This window comes from Dryobates pubescens, chromosome 19 (assembly GCF_014839835.1).
Source record: "Dryobates pubescens isolate bDryPub1 chromosome 19, bDryPub1.pri, whole genome shotgun sequence".
Taxonomy (NCBI): Eukaryota; Metazoa; Chordata; class Aves; order Piciformes; family Picidae; genus Dryobates; species Dryobates pubescens.
In genome coordinates, this window is record NC_071630.1 from 4,779,007 (window position 1) to 4,798,391 (window position 19,385).

At 43.8% G+C, this 19,385-nt stretch overlaps 1 protein-coding gene across 3 annotated transcripts; it reads right to left on the minus strand.

The window, feature by feature from the left end:
• Positions 1-1,767: 1,767 nt before the first annotated feature.
• On the minus strand, positions 1,768-18,708 carry UBA2 (ubiquitin like modifier activating enzyme 2). Of its 3 annotated transcripts, XR_008462723.1 has the most exons (18): positions 18,493-18,708; positions 14,497-14,580; positions 14,192-14,262; positions 13,019-13,083; positions 11,749-11,849; positions 11,480-11,601; positions 10,821-10,888; positions 9,248-9,369; positions 8,281-8,380; positions 7,603-7,763; positions 7,289-7,382; positions 7,080-7,192; positions 6,483-6,638; positions 5,837-5,933; positions 4,791-4,896; positions 3,512-3,642; positions 2,630-2,937; positions 1,768-2,262 (listed from the first exon to the last, which is right to left on the minus strand). XR_008462723.1 is itself a non-coding variant. In XM_054169989.1 (17 exons), exons 1-17 carry the CDS (start codon positions 18,634-18,636, stop codon positions 2,744-2,746), a joined length of 1,929 nt encoding a protein of 642 aa, XP_054025964.1. In that variant the 5' UTR covers positions 18,637-18,708; the 3' UTR covers positions 2,279-2,743. The 3 variants fall into 3 exon arrangements, 2 of the variants coding, with proteins under 2 accessions (XP_054025964.1, XP_054025965.1); XM_054169989.1 differs by lacking the exon at positions 1,768-2,262 and having other exon boundaries at positions 2,279-2,937; XM_054169990.1 differs by lacking the exons at positions 1,768-2,262; positions 18,493-18,708 and adding an exon at positions 17,960-17,977 and having other exon boundaries at positions 2,279-2,937.
• Between the last annotated feature and the right edge of the window lie 677 nt (positions 18,709-19,385).

Below are 19,385 nucleotides of genomic sequence, written 5' to 3' on the forward strand. Positions count from 1 at the left end.
TCTATAGTCTCACCTTCCACTTCTCTGACATATTTCAGATAGTAACACTTCTGGCCAAAGGCAGTTTCTTGGCTCATGCTCTGGAGACTGCCCATGGCCTTAGTCATGCTTACTTGCCCTCACAGGACATAATCACTGTCTGTTCACACAGCAGCCACTACATTTGCACAAATACATGATTTAGTCAGCCAGCTCAGTTAGCAGGACACCCCCTTCATACTTTTAAGGAGGTCTTAGGTTATCAAGCTTCTTGCTTTAGAGACTTGGAAATAGAAAAAACAACCTGGGGCTCTCCAGAGCTACAATCTTTCTTGACATGATACAAAGAAAGCCCTAATCCTGCAAACCAGCATCCAGCAGAGAAAAAAGGCAGTACTGGTGCATTTAATAAAAACAAGCAGCACTGTGTGAGGGTCAGACTGCTCTAGACCTGCTCACCTTATTCTCTGATGGTAAGAACTACCAGATTAACTGTATCCACCTCTTCAGAGCAGGCTGTGAGTGCTGGCCTCCTGACCTGCCAAGGCAGTGCTCTGCAGCTCTGCTAAGGATCATTTCAGAAGGAGGAGGAGGGCATTGTTTTGTTGGGAACACCAATTAAATTTACATTTCCTGGTATTTTCCGTATTAAATGATACTTCAGAGATCACACTTGTGATGTGAAAGCAGTGAACAGATTTGCAGGAAGCACAGAGCTGGCCCATAAGCAATGGCACTGGTGAAGGGCAGTCTCCCATAGGTCTGTATGCTGCATCCTTTGCCTTCTCCATCTTGTAACTTCTCAACCCCCAGTAATGCTGCAATCCTGTCACCCCTTGTCCCATAGAGCTCTCCCGCTGCTGCAGGACTTGCCCTAGTCCTCAGCCACTAGATACAGTACCTTCAGGTTCCTCCTACCATATTCACCTACATCCCTTCACAGACTTGTCCATGCTCTTGTGTCTCTGGCATACCTCAACATCTTCACTTGCCTCCCAGGTCCACCTACCTACAAAGGGAACAGAGAGAAGGTTGTCATATCCACAGCTCCTAGTACCTTCCTAAGCTTCTGTTTAGGTATCTTGGCCACTCTTCTTACCCAGGACATTCCTGCTATCTCCACTCATCACTGTTTAGATGTGCAAAACTCTAAGCTCCCACACAGACTTGCACACAGACCCTGGCACCATCAAGCAGTGGGAGTAGCATTTCTGTGGAGCTGCTTCTTCGTATCTACAGACACTTACCTGTGTAGTTCTGCCTGTGTAGAACTGCAGTAGCTTTGAGGTCACTGATGCAATTGCTTGACATTTGCAAGCTGCTTCAAGGATGACTCTTAACTGGACTGAGCTGCTCAAGTATTCATCCAGCCTGGCCTTGAACAGTCCCACAAAGGAGGCATCCACAACCTCCCTGGGCAGCCTATTCCAGAGTCTCACCACCCCTGTACTGAAGAACAACTTCCTAAGATCCAGTCTGACCCTGCTCTCCCTGAGCTTCAAACCATTCCCCCTTGTCCTGTCTCTAAACACCATCAGGAAAAGTCCCTCTGCAACCTTCCTGTAGGATCCCTTCAGGTTCAGTCTTCTGCAGGCTGAACACCCTCAGCTCCCTCAGCCTATCCTCATGGCAGAGGTGCTCCAGTCCTTTGTGGCCTCCTCTGGACACACTCCAACAGCTCTGTGTCCTTCTTATGCTGGGGACTGGAGGAAACATGCAAGGTGGGGTCTCACAAATGCTCTGACTGAAAAGGCCAATAACTGATTGTCCAACAAAAAAGAACATTCACAAAAGTTTTATTAAAAAAATTCCCCTTTCACCTCAAACAAGTGAAGCTTCAGTTCTGTACTACTAGGTTATGCTTAGAAAAATGAAAATAATACAGTCATTTTGGAAGGCTATACAGTGTAAAATCCCACCAGTCAGCATCAACTTGGACTGTGCAAGCAAATGTAGCAAGTATTTCAGATGTCATTTATTTGGTCCATCAGATGTACAGTATAGGAGTATCTTGAGTTTACAAAACATCAAATATAAATAACCTGAAACTGTAACAATACACAAAAATTTGCTTCTTACATTGACATACCAGGCAGTACGAGCTGAAAACCTTGAGGAAATCATAGCAGTTTTACAGTAATGTACAAAGTGCCAGCTGAGCTTGGAGAACACTGTTAAAACAGGGCACTCATTCGCTTTGTTGGATTCTCCTCTTTATTGAATTTTCTTCTTTTGCTTGTTCAGGGTGTGAAAAATGTTTAGGACTAGGCACAAAAGATTTTGCTTCAAGAAAAAAAAAAAAAGAAATATAAAGCAAAACAAAATTAAAAGAAGAAAAAGGAAAAAAAAAGGGAGGGGAGGGGAAAAAAGGAGTTACTGAAAATCTGGGCATCAGCTGATGACCCTTGGCTAAACAAGAGTAGGTTTGGGGTTTTTTTTCCTCCTATTTTATTATACCTAAAATGTATTTACACTAAACCAACATGCTTCTTTTCATGACTGTTTAAGCAAATACTTATCTGTGAGTATTTATAAACTATATTTCTACTACATTTAATATATGGAATTAATGGAAAAGCTTCTGAGAGAGTCTATTGAGATGAGAGCTTTATCGTCAAGAGAAACAGACACAAATTAGTTTGGTACTCACTTAGAACAAAGGCCTTAAAATCAGTCTAGTTCTGGACATTTTTCACATCCCAACAGAATCTGCTGTTACTGAATTCCATAAACTGAATCATTTTGTCAAGGGGCATTTGCATGCTCAGTCTAATGCTATAATTTCATCCTCCTCCTCCTCCTCATCATCTTCTGTCTGCTTAGCACGTGCTCGCTTTGTCCCAACAGCCTCTTTCTCTTCTAGCTTTCTCTTGCGGCTTTTGTTCTCCTTGTCATCATCAGTCTTGCCTGAAGAACTTCCACTTTCTTCAACAAACATAACATCCTCTTCCTCTGGAGCTGCAAAAGAATGGCTTTAGTTTAGAAGACTCCACTCTGTTTGAGACAGAAGAATATCACTAACAACAAATGCGGTTTGGAGCACTCTTTGCCCATAGTCTGTGCCCTTCAGCTGCAGGAGCAGTCAGAGTTGTCCTGAGGTCAGGATAAAACAGGCTTCTCACATGCTCTAAAACTGGAGCAGGGCAGGTTTGGGTTGGATATCAGGAGGAAGTTCTTCACAGTGAGGGTGGTGAAATAGTGGCACAGTTTGCCCAGGGATGTGGTTGAGGCTCTGTCGCTGGAGTCATTCAAGATCAGACTTGATGTTGCCCTGGGCAGCCTGCTCTAGCTGGAGGTTTCCCTGGTGACTGCAGGGGGCTTGGACCCTTGAACAATCTTGATTGTCTATTTTATCCCAACTACCAATGTGCATTTTTCTATTTAGTGTTAATATTTATACACAAATTATCTTATTTCAGGCAACTTAAATGCTGTTTATTTAATGTTGGCAAATCTAAGCCACAAAACTGCAGACTGGATTACACTACTGAAAGTTTGTTTTGTTTGCTTCCATATTGATACTGTTACTTACCTGTTGATGTTGAGGGCTGTGCTCCATCATCACTACCATTGGTAATGTTCTTTGATGTGGGTTCTGATGGTTTAGGGCCATCAGGAGTATCACCAACAACTTCGAATTCTACATCTTTCTCTAGGTCTTCACTGCAGACAAACAGAGACGCTTTTATCAGCTAGGTGAAAATGACCCCCCCTGGCTTTTTGACAAAGTATAGCATTCCAGTGTTAGAGCATCCTGCAGCTGACACAAGATAGGAAAACCACTAAAAACCAAAAGAGCACAATCTGTTCAGTCCTCCTTTAGAATTTGTGCTTTTTCTATCCCTAAACACTGCTCCACCCAGTGCCATGACTTAAAATGCTTAGAAATGAGACAGAAAGTCATTACTGGGGGTTACCTCTCTTCCTCAATGTCACATTCCAGCCTGGCATTCTGTGACTGTGTGATTCCTGCTCTGACTGCAAGCACAGTGTGTTTAGTGTATAAAACATATATCTTATTATCCAGGGTTACACACACACCCCCTACTTATTTCCAAGTGCCTTCTAGTTGCACTGCTGCACCTGAACACAGCTACTCGTGCAGAGGACTCACTGCCCCAGCACACTGGAGTGGGTTGGCTTTTCCCTTTCTTCCTTTTAAAATGTTTATTTCTAAACAGGAATCTCTCACTTGTTGGCTGCCCCAAAAGTAAACATGGTGTTGCAGTGCATTTTTATGTTGTGGAAAGAAAAATGTTGTGTAAAGACAAGTTATTTAAATAAACTTTGTCCAGTTACTGTTGTAGAACAAACCAACCAACCACCCCAAACCAGAAAACCAACAAGCCAAACCAAAACACCAACCCCCAAACCACAACCCCCAAATCAAACCCCTAAACTCTATAAATGCATAGAAAAATAACAATTCCTTTTCATTCTGCATTAAAAAAAAAACCAGTAAAATCCAAACCCAACACCCTAAACCACACCAACCCCAAGCCCTAAGACCACAACCACCTAACCAAAACCTCCAAACTCTGTAAATTCATTACAAATAAATGTTTAAAAAAAAAAATCACAATTAGTTTTCACTCTGTATTAAAAGAAACAACAAACCAACCCCCAAACCACCACAACAGCCAAATCAAACCCAAGCCAACTACCTGAAAATCTATCAATTCAACAATTCCTCTTTTGACTCTGCACTTTCCACAGCTTAGCCTCTGAGCCTTATTCCTTAGTTTAAAATTCCAAGTTTGTGGAACTGTACTACAACTCCACACACAAAGAGTGATTTGGGAGTTCCTTACCTATGCAGCACATTGATTAAGAGTGTATAGTCCTGGAGGAAATCATCTGCTTGTAGCCGAGTGCCATTTCGAATTCCAAAGTCTGATAATTTCCTGTGGTTGTTTGCTAGGAAAAGAGGGAAAAAGTGCATGGATACAGCTTTTAACAGAGCTCCTTTGCACCTGAATCCAGGTGATGAAATAAGTACTCCAGCAGTTTTATGTAGAGAAGCAAAGAGCATGGCCCCTTCTTGACACCCCTCAGATATCTGTAACCATTGATAAATCTCTTCTCATCCTTCTCTTCTCCAGACTCAAAAGACCCAGGTCTCCCAACCTTTCCCCATCAGGCAGATGTTCCAGTCCCTTCATCAACCTCGTGGCCTCCATTGGGCTCTCTCCAGCAGATCCCTGTCCCTCAAACTGGGAAGCCCAGAACTAGACACAGTATGCCAGATGTGGTCTCATCAGGGCAGAATAGCAGGGGGAGAAAAAACCTTGACCTGCTGGCCATGCTCTTCTGAATACACCCCAGGACACCATTGGCCTTGTTGGCCACAAGGGCACACTGCTGTCCCATGGGTAACTTATTGTCCACCAGGACACCAAGGTCCTTCTCCATGGAGCTGCTTTCTAGCAGGTGAACCCCTAACCTGTATTGGTGCATGGTGGTGTTCCTCCCCAGGTGCAGGACTCTACAATTACTCTTGCTGAACCTCATTAGGCTCAACATTTGGGAGATACTATTTGTAGACAGCAGTGCCTATAAGCATCCTAAAAAGACCAGTACCTAAGAACATGAAGGAGACATTCAAAGAGAGGCATTCAGTATAGCTGAATACCTAATTTTGAAAGGAATCCTGACACTCCAGCTGAAAAGCACTTCAGATAGGAAAGCTGAACTGGACAAGCAGGCTTGCAGACAACACCACTAACTCCTACTCAGCCACAAAGTACTTGCAAGTCCAGTTCACTTTGAATACTGCTCTACAGGATGAACACCAGAACATCTGCTATACTCTCTACAGCTTGATATCTTCCTATCTAAAAAGCTTCAGTATACGCACCTTCTGTTTCTCCTTCCTCTGAAGAGATAAGAATAGTTCCTTTTCCATCATCTATTTGTACATCTGGTGCTACCATAGCAAACTTTTCTTTCACTATCTGAAAAGATGAATAGGATTATTTCATCAATAGCTGATTAAAAACCACTTAGAAAAGAAAGAACCTTGAACTATTTTGACTTTTGTGGCCCAGGCTCATTTTCAGGCATCTGCTGAAAGCCTGCACTTCCCCTCCCCACCACACACTTTCAGGAACAAAATAATTACATTTTCACTGTCTGAAACCCACAGGTTCAGACTGAAAATCTTTGTTGAACATCTTCCATAAAATGACAGAATTGCATCATTGACTCTGCCACAGTAATGTAGTTACTGAACTATACAACTGAAGCACAAATGTAGCTTTTGCTGTTATATATGACCAAGCTTTAAAGCCACCACAAAAATCAGAGAACATTCTTTCACAAGAGATACAAGAGCAAGAAGCAGACTGCCTGATCTGGCTGCTCCTAGAGCTGAGGAAAAGGACAAATGCAGAGCAACCATACACAGCTGATTCTCAGTCAAAATACACAGAGCAAACCTCTAACTTGACTGATTTACAGTATTAGAATCAAAATGAAAGCTGTAGCTAATATTTCAGCTTTACCTTGTCCTGGAGTGTGAGCACAGTAACTTTGTGCACATTCAGTTTCACAGTCACTTCTGGCTTACTTGCACACACATAACAGTTGGGGTTTGGTGGATCCAAAGCACAAGGAACTAACAGCTTCTTCCTGGGATTTGGCTGCTTGTTCAGAAAGATCTTGAGACAGACAAGAATAAACCATGTTATTCTGTGACAGCAGCTGTAAATCTGTTTTCATACACATTTGTTGTCATCTTCTCACAGGTTGTCCCTAATCCTTTTTGACATGCCTGCTGAAGAGGAGTGAGTACCACAGCCAGTCCCCAAGGACACCTGTGTGGTTGAACAGCTATTGCCAAGCAACCTGGAACATGAGATGTTTCAAGGGATGTCAGCCTGGTTCTCTCTCCTACCCAGCAGCCATTTTTTATTAAATCAGAGGAATTTAATCAGCCTTTAAACTTCCACTTCTCTTCATTGTGGCTGAACGTTCCCAGTACATTCAGTATCTACTGAAGCAACAAGTGAGAGACAGTAAAACTACAAAGCAGTCAAAGCAAGAGAAATGTGACTTCTAAAGAAAGAACAAGAAAGCAGAAGTGTCTCAGTCCCACTTACCGTTCTACACTGATCTATTTTTCCTGATAAAATCTTCAACCCCTCCAGCACTATCAGACCAGCTATGACTGCATTAGTAGTAGCTATAGCTGGGATGATATTTCCTGCCATTGCTGCAAAATAAGCAAGAGTATGGAAGATTTTTAACAGCAAATAAGAAGTTTAGGTTATCATCATTGACATAAAACAATGTTGCATTTTATCCTTACACTTGATATCAAATCTGCTCTTCATATTCATACTGAAAACATGCATCCTGAGATTGGCAGCAGAAGTGACAAAATCCATTGCAGAAGGGTCATCCTGCAAGAATTTAATACAAAAAAAAAAAGAAAAAAAAAGGAATAATTAAAAATTCAAAGTCTGCAAAACATGGCTCCTAAAATGTTAGCTGCAGGAAGTTTCACTGCACAGGCTTCTTGTTTGCTATTTGATTTGCAAGCCACACTTCCTCTTCCAGCTGAATCCAGTTGATATTTGCACTGCAGAGTGCAACTGCTTCTTGTGTGTTTGGCAAACTAACCTTATCCCATATGAGCTCTGCTCCATCACCCTTCTCAGCCAGGTGAAGTCTCAGGGTTTCAACACTCTTTGAAAATAAGTGTGCATAGCTCTTGACATCCAGAACCTGCTGATCCTTCAAGACTGCAGAGGATTCATTTTGTTGGTCAGATGTGTTTTTCTCTTTGGGAAAAGAAAAAAAGAAAATGAGCATCAGGAATACCTATAAATCCCACTGAAGTTCTCTCCAAGAGCTAAAGGAATTTCCCAATTTCAGCAAGACCAAGTATGTTTTAAATTGAACTGCAGTAGCCCAAACCCATGACAACACATCTGCATTTAAAACTGCATCTACAGCTGGACTTACATCAACCACCTAGACAGGCACAAGGTACAGCAAATTCACATTTGCAGCAGAGCTCAGCTTTCAAGGATAGATGCATCAGTGTTCATGGTAAGGTCCCCTAGAACAAGCTGACCCTAATTTTGTGACTATCTACAATAACAAACAACAAACCAGTTCTAGAAAATAATTTTCTACACAGAGAAAAAAAATGCAAAGTCTCTGGGAATGGCAAAGAATTGCTGTGTTCACGCTCAGTACCCAGCTGAGAGAGTGAGAAGATGGCTGTGTTGCAGTGCTGCATCACCCAACAGCAGGTATGACTTTCAAATACACAGTGGGAGGAAGGACAATTACCTTGCTTTTGTACCTCAGCCCAGTCCAGCGGCACTGGAGGCTTTCTCTTCCTCCACAGCTTATCCATTGTCAGCAGATATCGGATATCATCTTTGAAAAGCTAGGAAACAGAAGGAAAAAACTCAAACAAACCCAAAAACCATTAGAGAGGGGGAAAAAAGGGAACTATTTTTACATTTGGTGTGAAACTGAAAAAAACAACAACCAACCAACATTAGATTGATGAGGTTTTGCTGCTGTCCTTGAAAATACTTTCAACAGCATAAATAAAAATCAAACTCCACAGGAAAAAGATTGGAAAAGCTTCCTATTTCCCATTCTCCAGTACTTACTGCATAAAGCAGGCACAGATTGGATTAATTTGAGGAGCAGTAAAGTAAAAAAAAGCAAGGAAAAAAAATAAAATCAAGCAACAATAGTCCAGAGTAGGCTCAGGTGCCTGCTGAGGCCACCATTACAGCTCTTCCTGAGATATTCTTACCTACCAGCCAATGAATTTGCTAAGGGAAGTGATTGCTACTCATCAACATCACATTCTAAGCTCATTTCCTCTCTTTATTCACTTTTGGCAACTGCTTTAGAAGGAAAACTACAGCAGTTTGCATTTTCTTACGCCAGAGCCTGATGATGCACAGGTGACCGATGGATTTTAGGTGCTTAGATTGATTCTGACTATGCCCAAACTCGTAGAGAACTCAGCTTTCCCTTTTCATGTTACAAATAATGAGAATAAAGTGTTTTCTCTACAATATGGCCAAGCTGCTGAAGCCATCTGTGCAGACACAGATGGAATGCTGCAAAACAAGCAAGTGTTGTAGAAGACCAACCCTACAGCAAAATTGGTGGCAATCACAACATAATTACCTCACTGATGGCTAGCATTAAGTGTCCAAACTGGGTTCTGACTTCACTTGAAAGCACCTCACACACTTCAAATAAAGATATTTATTGGGGGTAAGGAAGATACCTTAGTAAACAGTTTAACTGGGTCGTATCCAGTTGATTTAGCCCACTCCTTAGTTGAAACACGTTTGATCTCACCATCCTCATTGGATGCTCGTGCTCTGGCTTCTGCTTCTGCTGGCTCCCCTGTTAATAAAGTGTTAAACAGTTTAATTAAAAAAAAAAAAAAAAAAGGGACAAGCACATCCAAATATTTCCTCTAGAGTCACTAACCAAAATGAAATGGCTTTACTGCACCCACCAAAATGAACCAGACACAGGGTGCCCACTCCTTTTTGCTTCTGCAAGTCACCAATGTAACTTGATTTCACCTAATTCCTGTTTGCAGAAAGAGTGAACAGCTGTTTCCTGTTCATTTTCTCCACATCATGTTGTGGTTTCATCAATGTCTAACCATCCCCTTTCAGTAGTCTCTTTCCCTCGCTGAGGAGGCTTAGTTTGGGTAGAACTTCAGCACAAAAATAAATCAACTTCCTTCCTCTGGTTATTCCAGCATAGTAAAAACCCAGGCACACAGATGCTATTCATTGTGTTTCTTTCCCAGTCACAGCCAGCAATTGCTGACATGACTCTTAATGAGCAGCAGGTGATGTTTTCACAAAACTATCTATTAACATCTTGCCTGATTGCAACAAATCAACATCATCACTTTATGACCTTTTCTTCCCTTTCACCAGTGCATCATTTCAAGTCTATCTGCACCAGACAGACATCATTGCCCAGCCATTCTGTGTTGTAAAACATTCCACTACTTTTTGTAGTCAGTCCTCACTTTATTATTCTTTATGACTTAATCAGGCATGCTGACCACCAGTCTAAGACATTCCTCTAATCAACATTTAGCTATCATTTAAGCAGTGCAAGCACTTCAAGTCCTTCACCATTTTATCCTCCCCATGGCTGCTTAGCACTCCTTCAGGTTTCTCACAAAAAGCTTTTTTGAGTGCCCTCTACAGATTCAAACCAGTGCCACAGATGTTTGTCCACAGCTTTGTGGATTGCTTCAGAGGACCTGCAGAGCCATACCAGACTTGAGTTCCCTTCACCAGAGGTGCACTGACTCCTCCTCCCTGACACACCATCCATGTCCACTGGTTCTAAACAGCATTACTGGACAACATGCTCACTACAGACATGAGTGAGCTCCAGCTCAGGCCCTCCTGCAGCTGCCCTGCCATCTTTGCTTAGCTCAACACCATTGTGTCTGCCACCAAGCATTCCAGCAGCAGTTGTTTTATGTGAGTTTATACACCACTCTTTGAAAGATGCAGCTCTGAAGAGATCTTGTGCACATTCTCCATGCAAAAGTTAACTAAAACCCACTGAAAACGTTGCAAATATCTAATAAGCAGCAGTATGAGAGAACTAAACTATGCGTAATGCACATGAAGGTCTGAAAGTGAAACTACTGTTAACACATCTCAAAGTCTTGTTGTCCAAGGGTACAGCAAATGGAATCCTCTTAAAGGAAAATGGAGCTGGACTCTGCAACATTAAGGAATCACAGAAACAAGTCACAATCTCTGCAAGAGAACATTTCAGTAACAGGGTAAGCTACCAGCTTGTGTCACACTCACAGGCAGCTTCAGGATCAGCTCTGTCAGGAGAGACTTCTTGATCAGCATCTTCTTCTCCAAACAACTGGCTACATAATGATTAAGAACAACACAACACTGGAATTTCATCATATTTGGTTAGAGACTGAAATACTTCCTAATGGATATATATCCACTTCAGAAGCTCTGCTGTCAGAGTGCCTCTTCATGTATCGTGCTTTTTGAACTGACAACACAGAATGTGCAACACAAACATGGATGTAGCAAACCAGCTCTGCTATCTTGCTCCACACCTCACCCAGCCTTGTCTTTCCACTGCAGAAGTAAATGCCTTGCTTACAACCCTCCAAGAACCCAGCAAAAGTTACATGCACACATGCATTACACTGAAAAATGTATTGAAGAATAAAGTAACCTCACCCCCCACTGCTGTGCCAAAGTACTTCTGATCTTCTGTGATATTAGAGCAAGGCCTAAGTAGTAACAAACCTCCCAATGCCCCCAAAACCCAAGTTAAAGAATGGGAAATTTTAGCTATAATTAACATTAATTGTTTTTAAATCCCCAAACCAACCAAAAACCAAACCCATAAAGCATGTGTCCACTTTTTGTTTGTAGGTTTATAAATCAGGACAGTGACCCAGAGTACCTTTTTTTTTTTTTTTACAGCAATCACTTACTTGAACAAATACTTAGCCCACACAATGCAGTGGATAGGTTCTGATGGTGTATTTCTAATAGTGCAGCCTGGAAAAGTCTTCTGGGTTGGCTTAGGATGGCATTCATAACATTCTGTCATTCCCTGGGAAAAGGGAAACATTTCCTTGTCACAATGTGAAGGCTCCTGCCACTGTGTGCTGTTACCAGATGAACTGTAACTAGCTCTCAACAGGCACAAGTGCCTGCTGTCTAAAATAGCCAAGTGACAAAGAGAGAGACAGAATCTCACCTTCTTAATAACTGTTACTTGTCCAAGGTAGCCTGCAGTTCCACTCTCTATCAGAGGAACATCAGCAGCCAGACACATCCTGTTCACATGGTTACGGGCAGCTACAAATCAAGAGTTTGCAAAGAAAAACGGAATCATTAAAAAAGCACAAGTTTGACTTCTCCATATGCAAACGAGCCTCTCATGCAAACATTTATCCTTCATCTGCCTTGTTTCATTCCACAGTACTATGCCTTTTGCAAAGTCCATTTTCATTGAATCCTAGAATGGGTTGGGTTGGAAGGGACCTTGAAGATCATCCAGTTCCAACCTCCCTGCCATGGGCAGGGACACCTCCCACCAGCCCAGGTTGCTCAAGGCCTCATCCAACCTGGCCTTGAACGCCTCCAGGGAGAAGGCATCCAGCGCCTCCCTGGGCAACCTGTGCCAGTGTCTCCCCACTGTCACTGTCAAGAATTTCTTCCTAATCTCCAGTCGAAACCCCTCCTCCTCAAGCTTCAATCCATTCCCCTCAATTAACACAAAATACATCCATAGCAGACTCTACTTTAGCCAGATATGGCGACGATGGAGGTTCTTGGAATCAATACGGCTGACCAATATGATCGGTACTGATCCTTTATTGTTCCAGTATTGCAGGCCTATGGCTCAGGCCTATGGTGAAAGCATGGCACAGCAAAGCATGGAAGGAGAGGAGACAGGACAGGCAGAAAAAGAAGAAGTAGTGCGTAGCAAGGAAACTGCTACAATTTATACAACCTTGGTATGCCTCATTGGCATGGACTCATTGGTCCCCTATGAGTGACCACACATCACACTATTGTAGATTATTGGTCCAACACAAGGTTTCTTGATGCAGGTGCATGTCCTGTTGTCCCGAGATAACTTACTATGTTTCTAGCTACCAGCGTCTTGTTTTAGTTACAGTGCTGCAGGCACAGCGCTGTTTTGGCATACTGATAGCTGGCTCTGCACTTACGCTGAGCATAGCCTACCACCATGTCAGGCTCTTAGGCCTGCACTGCCAGATTGCTCACACCGCTCATAGCTGGTGTTCCCACACTCCACTATCCTGTAAAGCAGCAACACAGCAGCAAATGTTTTACCTTCAAAGCACCAACTACACTTTGTAGAAGCACACAAACTACAGAGGGCTTAAGAGGATTATTTCGCTGACACTGCAGCACAACTAAGAGTGGAACACATTCAAGTTCTATGAGCAAGCAACAGCATTTTCATCTCCAACACAAACCCACAGTGCAAAGCTCACCTCTGTTATCCAGAGCATTCATAACCAAGGTAAACTGGCGGAAGAACTCTACGTTATAGTCAGGGCTACAGAGAAAAGAAACAAACAAGAAATGTGTATCAAAGTGGTTGGGGTTTATGGCACAACAGAAACTACACACTTGCAAAGGGTGGCCTGATGTTCACGTGCTAAATTACACAGATCATAACTTTACTGCTAGCCTTTAACTGCCTCATTTGTCTTCTGCCCATTTTAAAGGGGGGTGAAAGCAAGGATGCTATGCTGCTGGAAGGAAGCTCTTGCAATTAGCACTAATTTGACCAATGAAATAGGCAGACAAGGAAAAGGCCATTATACTGCTCTGACCTAACAAGTAAATTGGCTGAGCTGTGGTAACTGACCCTAAAAACCATCAGCTGAGACTAAAATATGCACACTATAATTACCACAGCTCATCAGACTGCTGATAGTTCAGTGTACTGTGATAGCTCAATTGGTTTTGATCATGCCTTCATGTCCTTAGGAGCCCAGACATGAGATTTTAAAATCCTGACACTTCAGTGTCTTTAATTTGCATTTTTCTGAGCTGAAGAAGGTGGTGAAGAAAGCAAAGAGGAAGCAGGATTAATGGTTTTACATTTTCAGGAGAAGGATGCACTCAGTCAGTGGTTCATAGTGACATCATAGTTCAAATCTGAATGTTCCAAAACAGAAGTTTTTAAGAAACTGCACAAATACAAATGAAAGCTAATGAACACCTACATCATCTTGTACCCTGTTCATTGGCTATGGATCATAGAGACTAAATTTTAAACAGTCTGGGGCATACATAAATGATACTCAGTTACCCACCCACACAAAAAGGACTATTTTTTTTAATCATAGAATTAACATTCATGTTTCTTTTAATCTAATTCTTGCTCAAGACAGCAAGGCATCCTTCCATACTAAATACTGCTAATAAAATGGAAAATAGGCACAAGCAAATGACTACAGCTTACTACCAGCACATCAGAGAACTCCTGCAAAACCCTCAGTGCCCCTCAGGTGTGTGCAGACTCATATTTACAGCTGGCTCTTTTCACTGCAGTACTTTTGCAAAACATCTTAAAGCACACAATTGCAGCATTTCAGTAACACAGTATTTGAACATAAACCCATGTCAACTGGAGATTAAAATCCAAACAAACATACTTCATGATGCTGTCATGGTAAGCTGTAATGTTAGCCTCTGGATGAAACTGTAACACGCTTTCCTTGGCAACCTAGAAATAAAAAACAAGAAAACAAAACCCCTACATTATTTCTTCCTTCCTTATAAACACAGACTTGATACTAGCCAAGCATTAAGCTGACCAGCTTGAGATCCAAATATTTCTATAACAGCCACGGCCAATCAACCAACATTTAACTCTTGACAGCAGAAACAAAACCATGACAGGTTCCTAACATTGCCCATAAAATACTGAGTAAGGCCTCAGCTTTGACTTACTCCTCACCTGTGCTTTTGATCTTCCAACATGCTTCTTCTGGAACAAAAACTGCCTGTTGAGATTGCTGACATCGATAGTATCCAGATCAATCTACAAACACACAAGAGACATCCATTTCACTTTGACAGCAATAAAAGGAACAAAGTCACTAACATCATTTGAAGCAAGTGTGATGACTAAAATGCATAAACTTTATAGACCTCTTTTCAGACCTGCAAATAACCCTAGAGGCAAAAGTATCACCTCATCCCCTTCAGGAATCCCTACATGTTCAATCAGTGCTAACAATTGGACTGTAGGTCAAAAATTAAGGGCTACATGACAAGAAACTCCCTGAAGAAAGAGTCCCTACTGCAAATGCATGCAATTTTTGAGATACATATGCAGAGTAGTTGGTAGAAAGTCACTAACTCATTGTCCTATTCACTGTAGGATAAAGATTTTAGTAAGAATTCACCAGGAGCACAGGACACAAACTGCAGAAATCCCTCTAGATGAGTCCAAACTCTGCATGGGACTGACCACCCCAAATTCTGGCTCTGTTCCATGCCTCCCCAAGGTGGAGGTGTTCAAGGCCAGGTTGGATGAGGCCTTGAGCAAACTGGGCTAGTGGGAGGTGCCCCTGCCCATGGCAGGGGGTTGGAACTGGATGATCTTGAAGGTGCCTTCCAACCCAAAACATTCTTTGAATCCATGTCCAAGAAAGGCCACTCAGCAAACTACTATTCCCACTTTGTATTTGATCATGGCTTTGAGCAACTGAACCAGTAATCTGAGGGGCTGTGTTGCCATCTAATTCATGCACTGCAGGGCAAAAGCTTTTACCCTTTGCCATCAGGACTAACTGCCTAAGTGCATATTAAAAAATTATGAAGTCTACTTATAAAAAAATAAAAAAAATCCATGCCACCAAGATGCTTAAAAACACAAACCACGGAACAGCTGCCATGCACAGCCCCAGAGGATGCCATGCCTGCAATTCCCCCAGGGGCCTTGTTTCTATTTATTAATGTATGCACATGAACACCACCTCTGCAAATGTCTTTGCCCACTATCACATCAATTAAGGAGAGTTAATTGGAACTTCTAAGATTTATTCCTACCTTTGTTGCCCCTACTTTTCCTTGAATTAAACATCTTCTCAAATCAACCACTCTTTTTAGAAGTCTTCTCCTGACCCCAATATTTTGAACTGGGAGGGGAAGGAGACAATTTTCCTGAGCCTCAGAAGTGTTTCTCCCAAATCCCCAGAGCTAAAGCTTTCACACGCAACACAGTAATGCTTTCAGCTCTGTGGAGAGGACTACCAGGCTGGCTGTGCAGTGTGAAGCTTAAACATGACCTACGCAGGGTGTTCTCACACACTTTTGATTTCAGTAACCAAACTTGAATAACAGAAACAAGGATGGCACACATTTCTCACTGAAGATCAGATCCCTTGCATGCAAGATCCAAGGATTGAAATTCCTGTTTTCTGGGCATTTTTAATTAACTTTTAATATACTAAGAACTGCAATAGCTAAAAAGGTTTAACATCAAATAAGAGCATTTGGGAATACAGAGCAAACAGGCAATGTACAATGGTTTAGGAATATGTTACAAAGCAGAGACTGCTAACCTTTGTTAACTAGATATCTTTAGTAACTACTCATGGTCTTGCATCTTTACATGAAAATGGTACCTGCAAACATATTTTTACCTCCCTTGCCATACTGCTTACTTCCCAGACTTGCTTAGTCCACAGCCAAAAACACCTCGAGTGAAAATCATGAAGTGCATCATTCTGTTAAAACATCCTCCACCCACAAAACTTACAGTATTTTAACTGGAAATAACAAGTCCTTAGGTTACAACTGCAAACAGTATTATCATGACCAAAAGCAGCTAAGGTAGCTTCTCTCCAGAGAGGATACTTGAGACTGAGACCTCAGCAGAAGCATCCACCTAGCTAAGAATGATCAGAATTTAACAGTTCTCTTATTAAAAGAACTTTTACACTGTTCCCATTTTTGCAAGTTAGAAGGAGAGGCCTCAGAACTTCCTGAGAAGAGATATTAACGATTTTAATTCAGACTTGGATCTTGAGTAATTGGATTTTGGAGGAGAACAGCCCTGCCTTCCAACAAGGTATGCTTAACACAAACCCACGTTTCTGTGTTGTCTGGTGTTCAAAACCACCAGATGCTTTTTGGTTTAAAAAATCCTGACCTACATATAAAAGCAGAAAACACTTCCAGGTCTTCATGCTTGTTAGGAATTAATAACCATGGAAAACCCTCAACAAAATCAACAACGTTGGCAAAAATCAACTACTTCTTTCAACAGCAAATTTCCTCTTTGGGTAACAATTCTCTTCTTGCTCTGGCCCCGGTTTTGTGCCCACCCACTCCGTATGTTATCAAAGCATTTCTGTCTTGCATAAAACACTGCCAAAGATATTTTTAAATGAAGATGGCCCTGAGCCAACATGTACTTAAGTTAATGGAGTCCAACCATGTTTGCCTTGAAAGACAATACACACAAGAAAGAAAACTAAAGAAAAATCAAACTATAGGAAGTGAAACCATAAGCATATCCCAATGAGATTTATTTATGCCTAATGACTAAGTGGAAAATCAGGAGGTATTAAACTCTATTGTAATGGAACGCAGGACAACACAAATGACAGGCAGAGAAAAAAAAAAAAACCAACAGTGGAAAAAAACAAAACAGTGCAGAAAATGCAAACTTCCACTCCTCTATTGATATTTGCTTCACTCATATAATGTTGAAAATGGATAGGCTTGCAGTGAGAGACTGAACTCCAAGGGACAACTTGGAATTACACCTAAGCACATCCTAAAGATTATTAGTAGAAGGGGCTGAGCTGTATGAACAACAAAGCAAGCCAGTCATCTTCTACAGCCTCACAACCGCTTCAGATAAAAGCTGTTTCTTACATGCTCTGCTCAACAAGTCTGACGGTAAAAACAACCCTTACAACTTGTCATACAACACTCCCTGATGAGATTCCTGGCCAGGCACATACAAGTAAAAACGCATTCAAGGAACCAGACCTGTGCTCTAACTAGATTTGTACTTCCATTGTTTCTTCACACCACGAACTTTTGGAACTACAGTAAGAAATAAGGTCTGGAAACTCGGTACTCGAGTTTTGCTAATCGTGTTTCTGTCTCTTGCGATCTCATCCCGACCCTCTCAGTCCTGCCCTTCCTATACACATTCGGAGATCAGCATCACGAAGCAAAAGTGAAAGCAGCAGCAGCCCGCGGGAAGCTGTCGTGACCGGACTTCAAGACTGGCAGTTTTACAACTGGGTATCTAAAAATACACTTCACCTCCCACGTATTTTGTTTTTCGCAGCAACCCATCCCCGGACCATTATCCACAGTACTCAAGGCGGCACTAGGCGAAGCCAAGGCTGTAACGGCAGTCGCTGAGCAGCGAACACAACACACCAGTTTCCCACCAGATTTCATCTGCGGGCTCCCAGATACAGCCTCTCCTCCGCCGAGCTGCCCCGGGAAGGCGGCCCGACCCCTGGGACGCGGGCGGCCAGACCTCCGTGAGGAAAGGCGGCCCTTGCCCGCTCCTCCTCTCCGAGGCCGCCCCGGCGGGGAGCCCAGGCACAGCGGCACTGCCGCTCGGAGCGGCCCGCGAGAGGGAAAAAGCCCCACAGCACGGCCCCGTTGAGGCGAGGGCGCGGAGGGTGGCGGCAGGCCGCAGCCCCTTCATGGCAGAGCCCGTCCCCCGGCGGCAGGGGCGGCGCGGCCGCCTCGCCCGGCAGCTTTGGCGGGCCAGGAGCAGTTTGAAAACACGCAGACAATGCAGCGGGCGGGAGGGGCCTCCCCGCCACGGCGCCGCCGCGGCCCCACCGCCCCGGCCCACCCAGGCCCTCACCTCCTTCCCTGTGCCCCCCCCCCTACCCACCCCGGCCTTTGCTGCGCCGCCGCCCTCCAGCCCCTCATTCGCCCCGGCCCCCGCCCCGGCCCCGGCCCGCACCACGTCGATGTTGCTGAAGCCGGTGAGCACCAGGTCCTTGAGGAGCTCACAGCCGATGCCGCCGGCTCCCACCACCAAGACCCGCGCCTGGGCTACGGCTTCCGCCAGCTCAGTGTGCAAGGGGCCCGACACCGGCACGGACATGACGGCGGGCGAGCGAGGGCGGCGGGCAGAGGCAGCGACTCCGCGCGGCTCCCTCCACCGGGCCGCACTCCGGACAGTGAGCCCGGGCAAGGCCAGAGCGGCGGCCACCCGCCTCGCCCGCAGCGCCCCCTCCTGGCAGGGAGGGCCTCGGCCCCTTCCCGCTCACCGCCCAGGACGGCGGCAGCAGGACCGCAGCCGTGGCGGGACAGGGAACTCTGGGCCGCCGGGTTCGAGCCCTGCTCCCGGCTGCCGCCTCGGCCGGAGGCTGTCTACGGGTGGCACCGCGGGCAGCGCCTCGCGTGGAAACCGCCCCGTGTGCTGCAGCCGTCGGCATGGCCAGGGCTCGGCTCACAGAGCGTGCGCTGGGGGCTGCCTGCCATGGCTCGGGATGCGAGCGGACTGAGCACCCGCGGGATGCCCCCCAACACCTTAAGCGTTTTATTTCCATTAGCCTTAGCTACCTGCCTCGCCTCTAGAAGCTACAGTTCTTCGTTAAAAATAGGCAGACTTGAGAATATATTTAATAATTTTAGCTTCCCCCTTCCTATTCCCCCTCTCCCCCCCTTTTTTTTTTTCCCACTTTTACTGCATTCATTTATGCTGCAGCATTAAACCTGTACAAAAAGCTTTAAGGATACTTACTTAAATTACTCCTCCATTAAGTCAATTAAAATACTGCAATTTAGCCTAAACCAACAGGGAACTCCACTCTAGAATTCAGTTTAACTACAGCAGCCAGATGAGCCCAG